The sequence below is a fragment of the Lucilia sericata genome, unplaced genomic scaffold (genome assembly GCF_015586225.1).
Source record: "Lucilia sericata isolate MDLA Ls3-8-SP2 unplaced genomic scaffold, ASM1558622v1 Contig000193F_arrow, whole genome shotgun sequence".
Lineage (NCBI taxonomy): Eukaryota > Metazoa > Arthropoda > Insecta > Diptera > Calliphoridae > Lucilia > Lucilia sericata.
The window spans coordinates 166,554-187,061 of NW_023994221.1; the positions used below are offsets into that span (position 1 = coordinate 166,554).

Consider the following 20,508-nt stretch of genomic DNA (forward strand, 5'->3'; position numbering starts at 1 on the left):
ACAATACTGTAGACTATACTATAGACTACACTATAGCCTAGACTATAGCCTAGACTATAGACTAGACTATAGACTAGACTATAGACTAGACTATAGACTGTACTATAGACTAGACTATAGACTAGACTATAGACTAGTCTATAGACTAGACTATAGACTAGACTATAGACTGACTATCGACTAGACTATAGACTAGACTATAGACTAGACTATAGACTGGACTATAGACTAGACTATAGACTAGACTATAGACTAGACTATCGACTAGACTATAGACTAGACTATAGACTAGACTATAGACTGGACTATAGACTAGACTATAGACTAGACTATAGACTAGACTATAGACTAGACTATAGACTAGACTATAGACAAGACTATTGACTAGACTATTGACTAGACTATTGACTAGACTATTGACTAGACTATAGACTAGACTATAGGCTAGACTATAGACTAGACTATAGCCTAGACTATAGACTAGACTATAGCCTAGACTATAGACTAGACTATAGACTAGACTATAGACTAGACTATAGACTAGACTATAGACTAGACTGTAGACTAGACTATAGACTAGACTATAGACTAGACTATAGACTAGACTATAGACTAGACTATAGACTAGACTATAGACTAGACTATAGACTAGACTATAGACTAGACTATAGACTAGACTATAGACTAGACTATAGACTAGACTAGACTATAGACTAGACTATAGACTAGACTATATACTAGACAATAGACTAGACTATAGACTAGATTATAGACTAGATTATAGACTAGATTATAGACTAGACTATAGACTAGACTATAGACTAGACTATAGACTAGACTATAGACTAGACTATAGACTATAGGCTTTACTATAGACTAGATTATAGACTAGACTATAGACTAGATTATAGACTAGACTATAGACTTGACTATAGACTTGACTATAGACTAGACTATACACCATATATTTTAGAGTATTTTTTTTTTTTTTTTTGTTAGAATTTCTTTCAACCGATCTACCTAAAGTTTAACTTTATATCTATTAATATGCAATTGTGAAAATATTTCCTAAATATAAAGAAAACTAGTCAAAATTTAGTTGTATATTATTAGCATTAAAATCTATATACTCACATGATATCCCCCAATTTCAGTCTAGTTTGTATAAGAGCACAACTTTTGTGATCACTAGTAGTAACGGCTCGTCGACGTCTGGGTGGTATTTTCGGTATATACGGAGAATTCATACCTCCACTACCACCCTCACCACCAATGCTGCCATCTATGCTGCCAGCATTTACTACAGTGCCGCTCAAGCGCACCATTGGTGATGAACCACGTCGACGATTCGACATGTGTCGACCTGCTACACCGCCCAGCATGCTGCAACAAAAAAAATATATTTTGTTAAAAAATAAATCATTTTAAAGAAATCTATTGAAAACAATATAAATTTAAATATATTTACAACATTACGCCTGTTGTAATTGATTTATCTTTTGTAAGTGTGTAACTATTCATATACAGTTGTTAGTAGTATAAAATAGCTTTAAGTCATGTGGCTGTTGCAAGTATGTAAAATTACATTAACTGTTGCTTTTGTTTTTATATAAGTTTAAGTGGCAATTATCTTTGTACTTGTAAAATTGTAATTGTAAAGTTGTTAGTTTTTTATATATGTACATATGTATATGATATTATTTCAAGTATAGGCATAAGTGTACTACACTGTTTTGTATTAAAGTTTTTCCACATAATTTCAGTAAAAAGCAATAAACAATTTAATTACAACGATTTATTGCAACAACAACAGTAATATAAAGTTTAAAAAATATATAAACGAGTTTTTATTACCTTTAGCAATAATACATCGAATAATAGTCAAACTAACCATTAAATAATCATGTGTTTTTCAAAGACATAAAGAGTTTATCCCTTTTTTAATTAAATTTAAGGATTTTATTGAATTTTATTTTTAAGTTTTAAAATCTTTCTTTTTGGATGACTAAACATCCAAGGAAAAAATATTAAGAATTTTTTTAAATGAATAACAACAAAACAACAAGTAATTTAATGCATTATGTTGTAAATGTTTTCTTTGATTTATTTTTGAAACTTTTAGCCACTGGCGTCATGTATTTTCTTCAAAAGAAGACATTTTGGGCTATTACTTAGTTATAAAGTTTTGTAAATAAAAAATTTAATTATTTCAATATTTTCCAAGTTAATTGGAAAAATCCAAAAATTATCACTGAAATAAGCTAGCTGAGGAAAAATAGGGAAAATTCTAAGATCTGCTATAGAATCATAATTAACAAACCAACCAAGAGAATAGATTAAGCTTAATAGAATTGTTTCGCATTTTAAGGCTTTTTGTTATGTATTGTTATAGAATGAAGTGGAAATAGGAAAAATAAATTAAAATTTGTTTGCAAATTTTTTGCTGAAAACTCATATTTTCCATCAGAGATCAGTTTTAAATCAACAACCTAAAATCGGCTCTAAAGCCTTTAATAAATATCTAATCATGAAAATGTTAAAAATGTTTTATAAATCCTTAAATAAAACTCAAATCAAATCAATATTTTCTATCAAATATCGACTTTTGTATAAAAACATAAACTGGCTGTAGATTGTTAAATGACGTTTCAATTGAGAAGCGAATTATGTGATCAGTCACAAAAAAAATTAAATAGGCTGCAAATCCGCACATAAAGCTAGGCTATACTAAAGACTACAATTAGGTTAGGTTCATAGGAGTGTTAGTCAAGAATGTTATTTCCCGAAAAACATTACTTCCAAGATACTTTGATCTAACTTCGACGAATGCCTGACAGTGGCAAAGATAGTGCTCCAGAGTTTCACTGTCCTCTCCACATGCTCTACATTCATCTGAAACCGCACATCCAATTTTGCATAGATATGCTCGTAATCCTGTGTGTTCACTCAAACTACGAACCATCATAATAACTTCAGACTTGCTCATTTTGAGGAGATTTCTCGTATTGCTGCCATCAGGGTCACCCCATAGGATCTTTGTGGTTCTACTCACCGTTTCATAATTTTAGGAGGCCTTATGGGATTCTCTCACCCAATATTTATGTGTAAATACAAAGAAATCTATGGTCACTCTTATTTATCATAAAAACAAGTAGGAAAGTATAGTCGGACATGGCCGACTATATGATATATTTTGAAAATTATTCATTTTAAATAAAGAAACTTTTATGTTGGATTTTACCTTAATTCCGATGTATTTAAGCAATTTGTTGATGAAAAACTAAATTTCTAAAAGAGGCTTTATATGGGAGTTAGGATCAAATATAGGCCTATCCTCAATAAATTGGGAAGAGGGATGTAATTTTATATAAATTTTAGTTATGCTAAATTTCATAGCGATACTAATGGTCATAAGAAAATTTTTGTAGTTAAGTTATTTTTTAAATGGGGTTTTGTATGGGGGTCTAGGGTCAAACGACGGCCGATCGTTATAAAAATTATCACGGTCATTTATGCCTATATAAAACTTGGTTGTGTAAGGTTATATGGGGGCTAGGTGAAAATTCTATCAAAATATCTTGAAAATTGTGGCCTATAGCTTGCACCCAAGGTTTACATAGACAGCCAGCCAGCCGGACAGACGGACGGACGGACATGTCTCAATCGACTCAGACAGTGATGAGTCGATCGGTATACTTTAAGGTGGGTGTAGGACCAATATTTTTATGCGTTACAAATATCTGCACAAACGTATAATACCCTCCCCACTATAGTGGTGTAGGGTATAAATAGAGTTTTATATGAAAACCGACAATTTTTCTGTACCTCCTTACATAACGCTTCAATTGAAAAGTAACGAAAATCTATAGGTTTTGATCAAAAATATATGAACACTGAAAATCGGCTCCATATCAATAATCCCTTGTCCATTCCGTTAAAAAAAATTGTTTTATGTAAAAAATCTTAAATCGGCTATAGATCGATATAAAACGACCATATTTAGAAAATACCAAAAATCTGTGATGACATATAAGTATTTCCGATCAAGTATCTCAAATGGACTCTAGATTCTTAAATAACACTCAAATTAATAACATAAAGAGAATCTATGATGTTGATATATATCAAAATCGATCAAAATATTAATTGGTCGTAAATCCTGTGAAAAAATCTAGTAAAAGTTTCGATAGGAAAATATGATATTCTGTACAGTGTTGAATAAAATTATTTAATTTATTAATATGTATTTCACCCCATTTTATTGTCACAATCAAATTGCAATAAAATATTCATAAAATAGCTATTTATAATTTACATATCTACAGGTGTAAACGCATCAAGCAGTTGTTATCTTAACTTGTCAAATAAGTACATATATATTTTCAAAAAAGGCCTAAAATATTTATTACTAATATAATAATTATGTAAATTATTAAACAAATCAATCAAGAATAATATTTCCCTTTAAGCGTAATAAGAATTTTAGTTTAGTTAATAAAAATTTACACCTTAATAGAACTTTAAACATATTTTCAAGAAAACACACACATATACTATCTATTTAAAATATTAAAAACCTATTTTTAAATAAATTTAATAATATCTTTCATTTAATAACGTATCTATAACTACTTTATTATAAATTTAATTATAAATTATTTCAATTATTTAATTATGGTTTGTCTGGTTATTCAAGCAAACTTTTTTTCTCATTTCTTTTTGGCTTTCTGTGTACATGGGTCTTGCTAAAATATTATTTCTTGTATTTGTTCGTTTCTCATTAATTTTATTCAAGATACTGGTCATTCATTGTTAGTTGAGTTTAGTTTTCAATTTATTTTAATTTTCTTTCTTTTTAATTTTATTATAATTTCATAAATTCATGTATATGTCATTTTTATTAAAAAATAATAAAAATGTCTTCATACTATGTTTAACCGCATGCATAACCCAGGTGTCCATATAATCGAGAGGGTATTATGAAAAAATTTATACATTGTTTTCAGAACAAGAAAATACTTAAATTTGAAATCAAGAAAATATCCTTAAATAACGCTTCAATTGAAAAAAATGGCAAAAGTCTGTGATCTCTCGTGTTTCGTTGTCACTACGCGCAAACAGCGAAGTAGAGGGACTCCGTTCATATTTTTATTACAAATTGATTTTTGCTTGAAGAAGCTAAAATCGACTATATATCATAATTTGATCTAATTGTTAAAATAACAAAAATCGTTGATAACTTCGATTTTTCATTGAAATTTGGATTTTTATATGAAAAACCTCAAATCAGCTTTAGGTCATTTAATAACGAAGTGATAATGGTGATATTCTCAGCAAAAATCGATTTTTATATAAAAAAAAACCTAAAATCGGCTGCAGATCATTAAATAACGCTCCAATTGAGGTAATAGTGAAAACCTGTCACTCATATTTCCCACCATAAATCGATTTATATATATAAAACTAAAATCACCTGTAGATCCTTAAATAACGCTTCATTGAGAAAATTGTGAAAATCTGACAGAAAATCGGGCGTAGATCATTCAATAATGCGCCAAATCCTGAAAATTTGTGATCTCCCATATTTAATACCAAAAATCGATTTTTATATAAAATCGTCTGTAGATCCTCCTGTAACACTTAAAATCAGAAAATAGCAAAATCTCATATTTTCTATTGAAAATTGATTTTGTCACAAAACAATTGTAGATTCTTAAATAATGCTCCAAAAATTTGTTATCATTATACCCTACACCACTATAGTGTGGAGGTCCTACACCCACCTTAAAGTATACCGATCGTCTCAGAATCACTTTCTCAGTCGATTAAGGCATGTCCGTATGTCCGGCTGGCTGGCTGCCCATGTAAACTTTGTGCATAAGCTACAGGCCACAATCTTCAAGATATTTTGATAAAATTTCGACCATACGAGTTTTTCGACACAAGGTCGTTCATTATTTCACCTAGCCCCCATACAACCTGACCTTTCGAATTGGGGTTTTTAACTCATAACTCCGTCAAATATACTACTATCTCTCCAAAAATTAACACAACTAAGTTAAGCATAAATGACCATGCCTATATTTATATGATCGGCCGTCGTTTGATCCTAGCCCCCATACAAACCTCCCTTTAAAAAATATCCTAAACGTCCAAAAAATTCAGCATAGCTAACCTTTACATAAAAATACATCGCTCCTCCCAATTTGTGGAGGATCGGCCCATATTTGACCTCAACTCCCATATAAAGCCTCTTTTAGAAATTTTGTTTTTCATCAACAAATTGCTTGAATACATCAGAATTAAGGTAAACTTCAACATGAAAATTTCTTTATGAAAAATAAATAATTTTTAAAATATACTAAATATCATAAGTCGGCCAAGCCCGGCTAAACTTTCCTACTTGTTTTAATTACATAGATTCCTAAGTAACGATTGAATTGAAAGAAGTTAAAGTCCGTGATCGCTTTAAAACAAATTTTTAAATAAAAATCTAATATCTGAAGTCTTGATGATCAAAGAAATTTAATTTTCTATTAAAACCTAAAATTCTATCAAATTGTAAGAATGCGTAGATAGGAAAATTTGTAATAAATTTTAAACATTTATTTAAATGTTTTGCTGGGTTATATTCATGCTTATAATATGACACATTCAACACCTTCAAGTCATTTGCAAACACACTCTTTATTTTATACATATTAATTATTTAAACCCTACATCAGCATAATAAAAAACTCAAAAATTTTGATCGAACATCCATTCTAAGATATATCAATCAATCTGCTCAGATAGAGACAAGTCAGTCTAAATAAATTTTGAAATAATATAAGAGTTCATAATTATGAAACCTATCCGAACTGCCCTAATTATATATGATCGGATTATAACTAATTTTAAACCTTTAAATACATGTAGTCAACCTTTTACCTTATTTGATAGTAAGCTTCATAAAAAAATGTCCATTGATGTACCCCGATGAAGGGCTTATAAAATTCGTTAAATATTAATTTAATAATTGAACTCGTTTTCATCACAAATTATTTTTACTTTTTACATAGAATGGTTATTTGCCACAACATTTTTTTTCCTAGTGACCATGAAGGGAGGTGTCTGGTTAAAAGAATGAAAAAATGATTGACACAACAAAAAATATGTAAATTCATTGTTTGAAGTGTTCGTAGTGTGAGGTTTATTAAAGTTTTTTTTCCCTAAAATAAATACAAATAAATTTTCACAAGTAGTGTGTGAGGTTTTCGATAAAATTGGGAAAAGCATTCCCATGACATTTACTGAAAAAAAAATAATATTCAATTTAAGAAAATGTCAAAGTATATTTTAAGTAATTTTGAAAGTTATTTAAGGAAATTTACTTAGAGAGGAAATAATAATGAGAAAAAACTTTATATTTATTTTAATAAACCTTAAACAATTGCAGTAGGATATATAAAAGCTTTAGCATATCTTTTCAGTATCAATTCGTGAAGAAAATTTTGACCTACTCCTTAATTCCTTTCCAAAATTACTTCAAACGTACTCATATCTAATGTAGGGAATCATTTATGTTTTCCAATTCATAAAAATTTCTTATCCCTAACAACTTTTACTAATGTTAACATAAAATACATAAAAAAATTGAAAAACAAAAAAAAACTTATCGTTCAGGGATTATCTAAATAGCGCATTAACAACAAAATTATTTTAATTTCTAATATCATGTTATAAAGCATTAACAACGGGCGTTATCAAGAATATATTAAAATTTCTTTACCGTTAATTTATAACCACCTTCCATTTACCTGTCATAAATTAAATTATAAAACTAACGATATACCGTATTAAATATGGGGTCTCATTTTAATCTATAAAAATCATATTACTACGAACCCTTTTACCAAAAACACCCTCCTCATTATAATGTGTAAATAAGCACACACACACACTTCATAAGGAGTTTACTAAACAGGGATGGGAAAAAACTTTAATCAAAAAGTACTAAATATGTTCTAGATTTTGTACCAAACATTAGGACAAAATTAAAAAAGTCCATCAGTTGTCAGTTGCAGCTAAATTCCTTTAGAATTGAGAGAGTTTTTGATTTAAAAACATGCAAAATTTACAATAATATGTACAAAATATATGTATGTATATATCATCATCGGTTTCTAGTATAGGTGAGCTAAGTAGTAAAATAATCCTAAAGCTCTGTCATCTAATACTCATATCGTTTCTAAAAGTAATTATTTTCAATATTCATAGCTGTCATTTGCCAAAAATCGTATACATATACAAAAATGGTATGTAACCAAACACTTTGATTCTTTGCTCTCGATATTGTTGTTGTTGTTGCCAACATCGATGTTGCTGCTATTGAAGTCATTCGTTGTTATTATTGCTGTAACTGTTTGGAAAATGATTATTATACTCTTACACTCAACTCAGTCACTCATTTTATGTTTAAAACTTTATTAGAAAATATTGTTTATAAAACCACAAAAATGTGTTGATAAAATTTTACTACCTGTTAAGTGTGACTGATATACAGTTAAACATACATACATGCATATATATTAGGGTTGTTCATGTACACAATTCCTAAAACAAGTAAGAATTTATAGTGTGGCATGGCTTTGAAACACGCTATTGACTAGAATATGGACATGTCTGTTAACTGATCTCTATAATCTACAATATTATGAAACTCTGACTCACTTCTCATACCAAAAAGCTAAATTTTTATACCCAACATCAAAAAAGATATTGATTTTGTTATTCCTATTGTAACACGTCGAAATATTGGTCATAGACCCACAAATGTATATATATTCTGGGTCCATCAAAGCCCTCGAATGAGCATACCTCGAATGACACATACCTAAAAAAGGAAGAATTTATAGTCGGAAATGGTCTACTATATGATACCCTACATCAGTGATTATGTTAAAAATGTTTATTATTTTTTTTAATAATAAAATATTTAATTTCATTTTTCCTTAATTCAGAAATATTTTTGTTAACAAAAAAGGGATTTTCGAAATGAGGAGTTATTTGGGAGCAGGGGCTTAATATGGTCCTATCCTTATAAATTTTAGTAGAGGGATTTAGGTTAGTTTAGTTATTTATGAAAAATATCATCATGATATTATTGTTTATAAGTGTATTTTGACCATCAAGTCATTTTCTGAAAGGGACTTTGTATGGGGGATAGAGTCAAATGAGGTCCGATCATTACGAAAATCAGCAGTATTATTAAGACTTATATAAAACTAAGTTTTGCCGACTTTTGAAGTGATACAAGAACATTTAACAAATTTATGAGCTCAAAAGCTCTATTCGGAGGGGACGGGGCTATACGAAATAATGGAACCATTTGGAAACATTTTCAATAGGCTTCCTTGGGAAGCAATGTGCTAAATTTCATCAAATTATCTTGAAAATTGTGACCTGTAGAGTGCGCACAAGGTTTACATGTACAGACAGACGGATAGGCAGACATAAATCGACTCAAAAAGTGATTCTGAGCCGATTGGTATACTTTAAGGTGTAGGACCAATATTTTTGGGTGTTACAAACATCAGCACAAACGCATAATACCCTTCCCACTATAGTGGTGTAGAGTATAATAAAAAATCAGACAGCACATTTGCAACTTTCTGCCGATCACTAATCTAAAATAACAAAGTGTGAACATAGACCAGTCCATAGAATAGTCACCAAACTAGTTAATAGACTTGACAATGAAATATATAATAAATAGAACAGACAATTAACTAGAATTCAGACTAGCCAAAATACTAGACAATAGTCCTTAGATTTGTCCATTGTAAAAAAATGTTTGGCTCAAATACTCTGAATTCTGAAATCAAGTACAAATCGAGCTTAAGTCAAGCATATTTTGGGATTAAAAACATAGTAAAATCACTTTTACTCGAAAAAACTTTAAATTAGTTTTTATTACATAACCGATCCGTACTTAAATCAAGTACGCTCTGGATTGATTTGAGTACCGATTTCTCAATTTATTTTTTGATTGTAAACTTGTCAATAGACTAGTGAATAGTCTATCCACTAGACTAGTCAATGGTGTAGACAATATATTAAGCCATAGATTATTCAATCAGTATATTGCGCTAAAAAATTTAAAAAATGGAGTCCCCCTAGTTCAATACATACCTTAAAAATTAATTTTAAGTGAACGTATCTATATGCGAGCTCTATAACAATATGGTAATGAAAGTAATGGGTAAAACACATTTAAGTGGTGTGATAAGTAAGTCTATACAACAAAAAATTTGGGTTAAATAAATAAATGAATCAAAGTGTCAATTGTTTTCTGTACGTGAAAACTTAAGTGAAAAAGAGGGTTAGTTTGTATATGATTTTAGGCTTAAAGAGTCCTTAATAAACATTGAAAACTATATTTATTTTATGGATATACATATAACGATAAAACTAAGTTTCTTAAAATTTAAATTTATGACTTCTTGAGAAATTTTTGAAACACTTAAAACCTTTTTTTAGAAATTTTTAATGTTTGTCTGTAAAAATTTGCATAATTTTTATTGTATATTTTTAAAAACGTGTCATATTTTGATTGATATTAATCAGTTTGAGGTCGACATAACGGTTAATGAATCATTGGAGGAGCGTTGTGTAAAGTAATTCTGAATCGTCTGGTATACATTAGATTCAACACATTAAAAACTTCTCTATGTAGTGATGTACACTATAAAATTGTTCAATGTAAGTTCTTGCATAAAAGATTAAAAAGAGAGATCGTTTTCATACATAATTCATTACAATATGCTGAATGAAATGTTAAAACAAGTATTATTCATAACATTAAATTTTGTTATTATGATATGAAAATGACCATCAATTGATTGCAAAACTATTTGAATGTATTCAATCAAAAGTTTGCAGAAAATGCATAAAATTTAGAATTAAAATCTAATATTTTGCAAAAGCAACTCTATGTAAATTTTTATGAAATTTGTTTTGCATAAATAAAAATAATAATAAAAATCGATTTAATCTCTAATAAAATTCTTAAAACAACATGTACATACATATGTATGTATGTATAAGAGCGAGTATGTGTTAGTTGAAATAAAATGCAATAAATGATTTTAAGAAAAAATATATGAAAATATAAGTGGTGGGTGTATGGGTATCATATATAACCCAGTATCTCTCCTGATCTAGTAATTTTAAATATCATTTAAAGATGACATTCGTAAAAATACTTAGACTTGTCTATTTTCATATATGGACTAATCTATCTATATAAGGACTAGTCTATGGACTTGTCAAGACTAGTCTTTAGAGTATTGTATGGACTAGTGTATGTAATAGTCTATGTAGTTGTTTATTGACTGTTGTCTAGTCTATTGGCTAGTCTGTGAAATACTTCATTGACTAATCTGTGGGAAGTCTATTGACAAGTCTGTTGACTAGTGTATTGACTAGTCTGTGCACTAGTCTTTTGACCAGTCTCTTGAATAGTCTATAGTCTCTGGACTAGACTAGATACATATAATCTACAACATTATGAAACTCTGACTCACTCTTTCATCTCATAACAAAAAGCTACATTTTTATACCCACCATCATAAAAGATGGGGGGTATATTGATTTTGTTATTCCTATTCTAACATATCGAAATATTGGTCATAGACCCACAAAAGTATATATATTCTGGGTCCATATTAAATTCTAAGACGATCTAGCCATGTCCGTCCTTCTGTCCGTCCGTCTGCCTGTTGAAATCATTATAGGGACCACATGGGAGGAGCTAGATAGTTGAAATTTTGCATAAATATTCTCTATTGCTAAGGTTTGTTTGGTGTTGATATCGGTCCACGTTTTCGGATAGCCTCCATACAAGGGGACCTTCAAAAAACAGTTTTTACGGGCATAACTGTTTTAGAAGTACACGTATAGAGATGACATTTTACATAAACAAGTTCTATACAACACATAATTTATATACAAAATTTTATGAGTATCGGATCATAATTGACGCGTATAAGGTTCTCTTCAGAAAATTACTCATACGCTCATACGGTTTAAAAATTGAATAAAATTTTTTTGTTTTTAAAAATTAATATTTTGTTAGTTTAAAAGATCTCGGTCCATAATTGACTTAAGCCATATTCCAAATATCACTCTGATGTTTACAAGCGAGCATTCCTTTTTAAATTAAATACTAAATACTTAGGATCCCTTAACTCCTTACGTAAACTACTGGGTTTAAAATCGAATTAAAACTGAACTCATACAATAAAAATCATTTTTCTCGACTCCATTAATATAAAACCTCAAGAAGAAATCATATTTTTTTATATGCAACCATATTTACTCGTACTCAAAACTATGGTTTACGATGATGTATGTGGTTTCCTGAGTTGTTTGAGTAGAAACTATAATAATTTTCTATATATATTTTTTTATTTCCATAGTCTGCTTTATCCATCAAGTTATCTTTTTTTTCAAGTACTCTACAGTACATACACACATACATACATACATATTAGTGGCTTAAGATTTAAATATTTTTATTTTTAATTTAAATAAACAAACAAATCAAAAAATTTATATAAAATATTCTTTATAAATCTTTAGCAAAATTTAAAATTAGATTTATATTTATATAATTTTCTTTAATTTAATTTTCAAAGACATATAAGGTATGTCTTTTTCTAACCCTTTTCGCTTATATGCCTTTTATTGAATTTATTTTGTAAAGAGTTTTAAAAATGATAAATAAAACTAAACTATTGTGTCCCTTTACCCTTTTAGTTTAGTTTAAAAAATAGAAAATTTAAAATGAAAGACCATAAAAGGTTTCTTGATTTGCAAATAAAGAATGTAGTTTACATACAAAAAAACTGAAATTATGATTTACACTTTTCAAACGGAAGGGAATAAAATTTTGAAAAAATGTAAATTTTAATACCGTCTTTAAAATTTCCATTGAAATTTTCGGTTAAATCTAGTAGATATGATAAGCTCATTGTGTTAGTATCCGTTTATATTCGACTAATTCTTCTTGTTTATCACTATTAATCGTGTTAATTTTCTATACTCCTCTATTTTGCTCTAAAAGTACATAAAGCATAAAAAACTAAACTACCAAAGCCATTAGTAATATATTTTTTTTAATTTTTTCCTTTTCTTTATTATTTTGAATTCAATATAGTGTAATGTATGTAATGTATATACATTATTTTGTGCACATTCATAAAGTTAAGTACTCATACGTACACAGCTACACCTATTTTTCACAGCAGATATATACATTAGGGTAGCCCCAAAATGGAAGTTGCTGATGTTCCCACAGAAAATGAAAAATTAGACCATTCTAAGATACCACTTCTCAAAATGTTTGTTCTGAAGTGAATATTTGGTGAGCTGGATCAAAGGATAAAAATGAAATTTTTAAAAGTTTTTATAACTTTTCTCAAAGAAACCATATGCAAATTTAGTATCACATGAAAGGCATTTCAGAGACGATTTCAATGACATAACACAATTTTATATACGCCCAGCAAAAATTTTCATTACCTAGTAATCTAGAAAGTAATATTGGAATCTCGTGGAAACTAATTACTTTTGGGGTGAATAACTAATTATTTTTGTTCGACGAGGTTCAAATAATATGTACCTACCTTAAACAAATTAATAAATGGTTACTAATTTGATTACAAAAACTTTGCGAAATAACTAGTTACAAATAAACCTACAAATATGTTATGTGATAGCTAGTTATTTTGGGCCGACTTTGTATGTAGAAAACAAAAAATAAAAATATAAAATTCTCGGCCGGGATTTGAACCCAGGCATTCAGTTGTTTTCTGTGTTTCTCACTCCAGCCGCTTACTCGATGCTCCATTAACATGTTGCTTTTTGTAATTTTGAGAACGGCATTTTAGAAAAATATATAAATGAATGTCATTTTGAAAAAAAATAAACAGTATCCAGCAGGGCTCGAACCACGAACCCCCTGTTTGTTAAATAAACGACCTAGACAATTGAGCCATAACAAATCCAAATTGTTTTGTTCTTTACCAGTAATAACCTATTCAGCTAAATAAAATAATGTGGATGATAATGAACACTCATTACCAAGTAATGTATGAAATAACTACTGGCTATTACCAAAAATTTCAGATTTTTTGCTGGGCGACTCCAAAATTATTACAAATGTTGTAATTTTTCGGAAAATTTTTAGAATTTTAAAAATTTTTAGAATTTTAAAATTTGTTTCATAGAATTATTTAATGTAATTAATTGAAATGGTAACATTATAAACCTCAGTCCACAATCAGTCCACGTGAAATAACGGACCGATATGAACCATTTTCAATAGGTTTCGTCCCTTGGATAATAAAAGTCCATATACCAAATTTTATTGAATTATCTTAAAATCGCTACATGGATGGACGGACAGAAGGTCAGATGGACGGAGGGACGGACGGACGAACATAGCTAAATCGACACAGAAAATGATTCTAAGTAGAATTTAGGTGGCTGTAGGATCAATATTATTGTGCGTTACAAACATAAGCACAAACCCAAATTATCCTCACCACTAAAGTGTTGTAGGGTATAAAAATTTACAACAAAATGTAATGTTTACCTTTTTAAGATTCATAAATGTTGTGATAAGTAAAAAAGAATCATTATTTTAACAATATCCTCAAATCTCTATTTACCTACTCTAAAACATTTTGTCAAAAAGATTAAAAAAAAATAAGAATATAATTTTTTATAGATATAAGTATTGAATATAAAAATAATGATCTCAATACTTTTCATAGTTTTGCCGTAACTGCCATTTGAAATTGTAGTAAAAAATTATATTATTCCAAATTTCTAATTTTGACCTAAATTCCTATTCAGAGAGTTAAAATCGAGATCAAAATCCAATTTCCTATATTTGATAGTCTTTATTTTTATCCGAGATTGTATTCGACCAATCTTAATGTATATGGGTCATTTCGTGTCAAGTGACCCACTTTAGAAATCAATGACTTCCAATTTGGGTAATTAATTAAAAAAAAAAACTTGGAAACATTGAAGAAATATCTATCTGAACTCCTTTGGACAATTTTTCCTGGGACCAATAGGTGATAAGTTACACACATTTGAATAAAACCCTATATGACCAAAATGTCCAACTTTGACCCCCTCTAAGTCTGGCAGTTCTGGACCGATAGCGCTGATTGGTGCAAATTTCATTAAAATCGATTTTTTTAGTTGAAATTGCCCATATATAAATAAAAACAAATATATTCGACTGTGTATATACCCTTTACCATAGTATGTTAAAAATATGTTAAAATATTTACAAATTTTTCATTGGTTTTTAATTAAATCTGAAAGTAAATTATTTTTTGTGGATCTACGTCCAGTATATGTTACAAATGGGTTGAAAAAAATCAAAAATCAACCCTCGATGTCTTTTAATGGTGGGTACAAAGAATATAGTGTATTAACACTATATTTTTTCCGTTGTATGTATTGTATATATTTTCCACTTTATAAATATGCAATTTAAAAGAGTATATAAAATATTTATTCTTTTACACAGACTTTTACCTCAATATTTATACATTCTTCATTTGCATAGTAATAGAAACAATTTTATACAAGCACATTCATATTATTTAATTAACTTTACATGCATGTATCCAGCAGTTTTACAAGGACTCACCAATGTATCCTTTTAGAGCGTATTTTAGGTGACTCACTGTAGGGAAGAAAGGGAGCCAATTGTCACTTGGATGTAATATAGGGAGGACATACTTTAAAGTTTAAACTATTTTTTTGTTTTGTTATAGAAGTAATCTATTGCAAAGGCTTTTGTTCATTTGTAATCGAAATAAATTGTCAAATCTATTGACATTCTCCTAGAACAGGCACTTATATATTACTTTGAAAACTACAGGGTATACTAACATCATCACCATAAAAAAATGTTAAAATCTCTAGTAATTTAATATGAAAAAGTTTTTCCTATCATCCATGATTGTTTCTATATAGAACAATTGAATTAAACATTTTTACACCTTTTTTTGTTTGGTGCAAATTCCAGGTGAAAATTGGTTTTATAAACAAAAATGTGAACATATGCATGCATGCTGTTCCTGAATAGGAAACCAATTTATCATTACGAACAATAGTTATATTTTTATCGCAACCACATTTTTTATAACAATCACTATTAGCAACTGTAGGAGTATGCGGCTTTTTTTTTAACCAAATACATATATACAAAAAAATGATAAATAAGTGAAATTATGAAAAAAAAAAATACTAATATCAATAAAAATATTGTGACAATGATTTATTACTATTAACAACAACTGCTACTACTAATATTGTTATTTTGAATGTTATACAATAGATAACAGGGATTTAGATTTTTGTCTGGTTATATACTTCAAAGGAAAGTTTAATACTTAATCGTTTTTAGTATATGTACAGTGTTTATCATTATTTCTGAAAAAATCAGCTGATTGAAATCCAAAATTAGTTTTTTTTTTAATAAACATTAAACTGTAATTCAAAAGAAGTCCATAAAATTAAATAAAGGGATTATAATATCAATGCAATTTCTGATACGGGTTTAAAAAGTTTCCTATTTAAATTTAGCAAAACTGCTCCATAAATAACGAAGTTATGTTTGATTATATTTAATTTATTTATATTTAAAAAATGCAATGTTCAAAAACATCATACAATAATATACATAAATATTCATACATAAGTATATATATACATTAGGTTGGCCCCGTTTGTATGGAGGAAAAATAAGGTGTCAATGTTCCCAACTAAAATTAAAGTTTAATTGATTCTAAGATACCATTTCTCAAAATGTTTGTCCTGGCATCAATATTTGGTGAGCTGGATTAAAGGATAAAAAGGTCCTTTTTTGAGATTTTTATGATTTTTTCATATTTCTTCCAAAGGAAAGATATGAAATATTGGTATCATTAGAAAGGTCCTTGAGAGACGCTTTAAATTCTATATTAGAAATTTTTTCGTAACAACAAAAGTATTCGAATTTTTTTATTTTTTTCGGGAAATTTTCAGATTTTTTGCATTTTAACACAAATGAATTTAATATAAACAAGTAAGAAATTATAGTCGGGCGAGGCCGACCATATAATACCCTAAACCTGTTACAAAAATAAAATGTGATTTATTTTTCATAATAAAACATTTAAATTTAATTGTACCTTGTCTCAGATATACATACTTAAGCCATTTATTGTTGAATAAAATTGTGGACATTTAAGTCAAATTTTGAAGGGGGCTTTTTATAGTGGTTAGGGTCATATGAGGCCCTATAATTATAAAATTCATGGGGGTTATTAAGGCTAGTATAGAACTTGGTTTTAAAGCTTTTTGTCGAGATAGGAGTTTATTAAACTTAATTATGAACTAAAAAGGTCTATTCGGCGAGTTCAGTTGTATGGGGGCTAGGTGAAAAAATGAACCGATGCTAACCATTTTCAATATGCTTTGTCTCCGGTACAATAGAAGATTATGTACCAAATTTCGTTGAATTATCTCCAAAATTGCAACCTGTAGTTTGATTACAAGGTTTACAAGCCCTATTCGGGGGTTCAGTTGTATGGGGACTAGGTGAAATAATGGACCGATCTTAACCATTTTCAATAAGCTTCGTCCCTGTGACAATTGAAGATCATGTACGAATTTTATTGAATTATCTTCAAAATTGCGACCTGTAGTTTGATTACAAGGTTTACATGGACGGACGGACATAGCTAAATCGACTCAGAAAATTATTCTAAGCCGATTGGTATACTTAAGGTAGACTCCACTAAAGTGGTGTAGGGTATAAAAATAGCTAACATAATACCGAGGAGAAAATCCTATTTAAATAAAATACAAAACATATCGAATTTCAAAAAACAGAAAAAATCATTTCGGTGAAGTTATATGTGGTTTATAATGAAATAATTTCAATTAATTACATTAAATAATTCTATGTAAAAATTTGAAAAACTTAAAAATTTTCCGAAAATATACGATATTTGTAATAATTGTGGAATTGTATACAAAATTGTGTTTTGTCATTGAAATCGCCTCCCATAGACCTTTTATACGATATTAAATATGGTTTATTTGCAAAAAAATATGATAAAAATCATAAAAACCTTAAAAAGGGACCTTTTTATCCGTTGATCCAGCTCACCAAATATTGACGTCAGGACAACAATTTTGAGAAATGGTAACTTAGAATTAACTAAATTTTCATTTTCGGTGGGAATATCAGCAACTTCCATTTTGGGGTCACCCTAATATACAAAGATATTTTTCAATTCATCAATTATTTATTAATTTATGTACATTATTTTTTCTAAAAGCCATATGGTAAATATGTATATTAGAGTGTCCCGAAGAACTGCATCTTTAAGAGTCTCATATAGGAATACTTCTCCATTAATGTACTACACACGAGAAAAATAAAATATTTTTTTGAAAGTTCCCCACCAGCGATTGAAAATCTTGATCTCAGTACAATATGTTCAAATATATTTTCTGAAATCTTTTCCAAATGGGTCTCAAAATTCTCTTATTTTGAGCTGATTACGGAAAATTTTTTATTTATTTCCTTAGAGTATTTAGTCCACGAAATGATTTTAGTGGGTTCGAAGGACACATTGTTTTCGCTTTTTATCGAAATAGGTGACAAAATTGTCATAACTTTTAGCTTATACAGAAAAATATTTAAGAAATTATTTGACATTTGTTTTGATGAATTTCAGAATTTTTTAGATTTGGAATTTATATGCAGTAAAAGTCCTTTTGTGGATCAAAAATACACTAACAAAAAATTTAATTATTTTTCTCATATCTAGTACCTTAATACGCATCGTTTGAGAGCTATTGCTAAAAAAAAGTGGTTTACGGGACACCCTAACATTATATATGATTATAAATTTCTTAAAATTTTGATAAAAAATACAATTTATTATACTTTTAATAATTTATTAATTAATTTTCATCAAATATCAAATTATTTGTAGAACATAAATTTCATACAATCCAGTTGACATTAAACATGAAAAATATGCATGACTAGAATAATAATTTTTTTGCAAAAAGTACACACTTTTAACTACAATTTCATAAATATTCAAAATACACACACACACACAAATTTATATAAAATACCATACAAATATAAATATTTGCTTGGTCAGGCTTTATAAATACTTTTAAATAATTTTATGGTCATACACATAAACACAATGAAAATATTTGGAAAAATTTTTATTATACAATTCGAAATAATTTGCAACAAAATAAATTTAAAATAACTTTTCAAATGTTTTTGTTGAAATAAAAAAAAGAATAAAGAAAAAAATAAAACTACAAACAAATGTCATCGTACTTGCTGGTACATAGTATTGTTGTATTGTGATATAATTTTATTTCACTTCATTTTTTTTACATAAATATGTATGTATTGGCAGTCTCTTGATAATGTTAAATTCATAGTAAATAAATATGTATGTATATCACAAAAGTCAGTTTAGCGTAAAGATACCCAAATCAAATAAAATTATACTGAAACTGAAATATACCTATACAAAAGTGGAAGGGGCGATGCCTGTCAGAGGAAAGAAAGGAATAAGAAGATAATAGAACTAAAGCTACAAATAATGGTCACACAACAGGACCTCGACCTAAACACAAACATCAAAACAACTACATTAATACCCGGCAGTTCGAATGGCTGATTTGAACTAGTGATTCCAGTTATCGTTTAGGGTAAACTCTAGTTATAGGATATTGAACTGCTTTTAGCATATTTAAGGTTCAAATTAACTTCTCTTTATATTATTTACTTAGGGAGCACCAATTGACCTTTTGTACCAAAAGAAACTTACTATTGAATTAATGCAATACAAATAAGAAACATCATAGATTTACTTTGTGATGAACAAAAAGATGAAAAAATTAACATCAACAATGTTAAATTATATCCCAAAATAGCACAAACCCAAAAATACTACATAAGAGCATAAAAAATATGTAGTCAAAAATGACTGTCAATGTAACAAAAAACAAGTAAGAATATATAATCGATCATATCCGACTATACGATGAGCTATGAAATTTTAAAAATCCGTCTTATGTATCAAACCAAATGCAACAATACCAACATGTATTTTGTTATTGCAAAAGTTAACGGTTGAGTCAGGGATGGAAGATTTCCTATCTTTAAAAATTAAAATAATTAAATTCTTTAAAAAATACAAAACTAATTTATTAAATTATTTTTTAATATTTTTTGTAATACAATTCTAATTAACTTTTTTTAAAACACACTATGGTCAAGGTTATAACAAATAGTTGTACTTTAAGTAGTGTCTTTATTTTTTGGGTGTTACAAGCAGCAGCTTAAAAGCATAATGCTTTCCTAAACACTGTAGCAGTCTAGAGTGAAAAAAATAAAAGTATTTT

At 28.5% G+C, this 20,508-nt stretch overlaps 2 protein-coding genes across 4 annotated transcripts in view; one reads left to right on the forward strand and one right to left on the reverse strand.

Moving 5' to 3' along the window:
• The window catches only part of LOC119601849 (alpha-protein kinase 1), a 273,362-nt gene that overhangs the window by 39,978 nt on the left and 212,876 nt on the right, over positions 1 to 20,508 (forward strand). The window lies entirely within an intron of this gene.
• LOC119601853 (voltage-dependent calcium channel type A subunit alpha-1-like) overlaps positions 1,131 to 20,508 on the reverse strand; it is a 28,532-nt gene continuing 9,154 nt past the window's right edge. The window contains exon 2 of the mRNA XM_037953051.1: positions 1,131 to 1,383. Coding sequence (XP_037808979.1) covers positions 1,131 to 1,382 — 252 coding nt within the window. The 5' untranslated portion in view covers position 1,383. The remainder of the gene's footprint in view (positions 1,384 to 20,508) is intronic.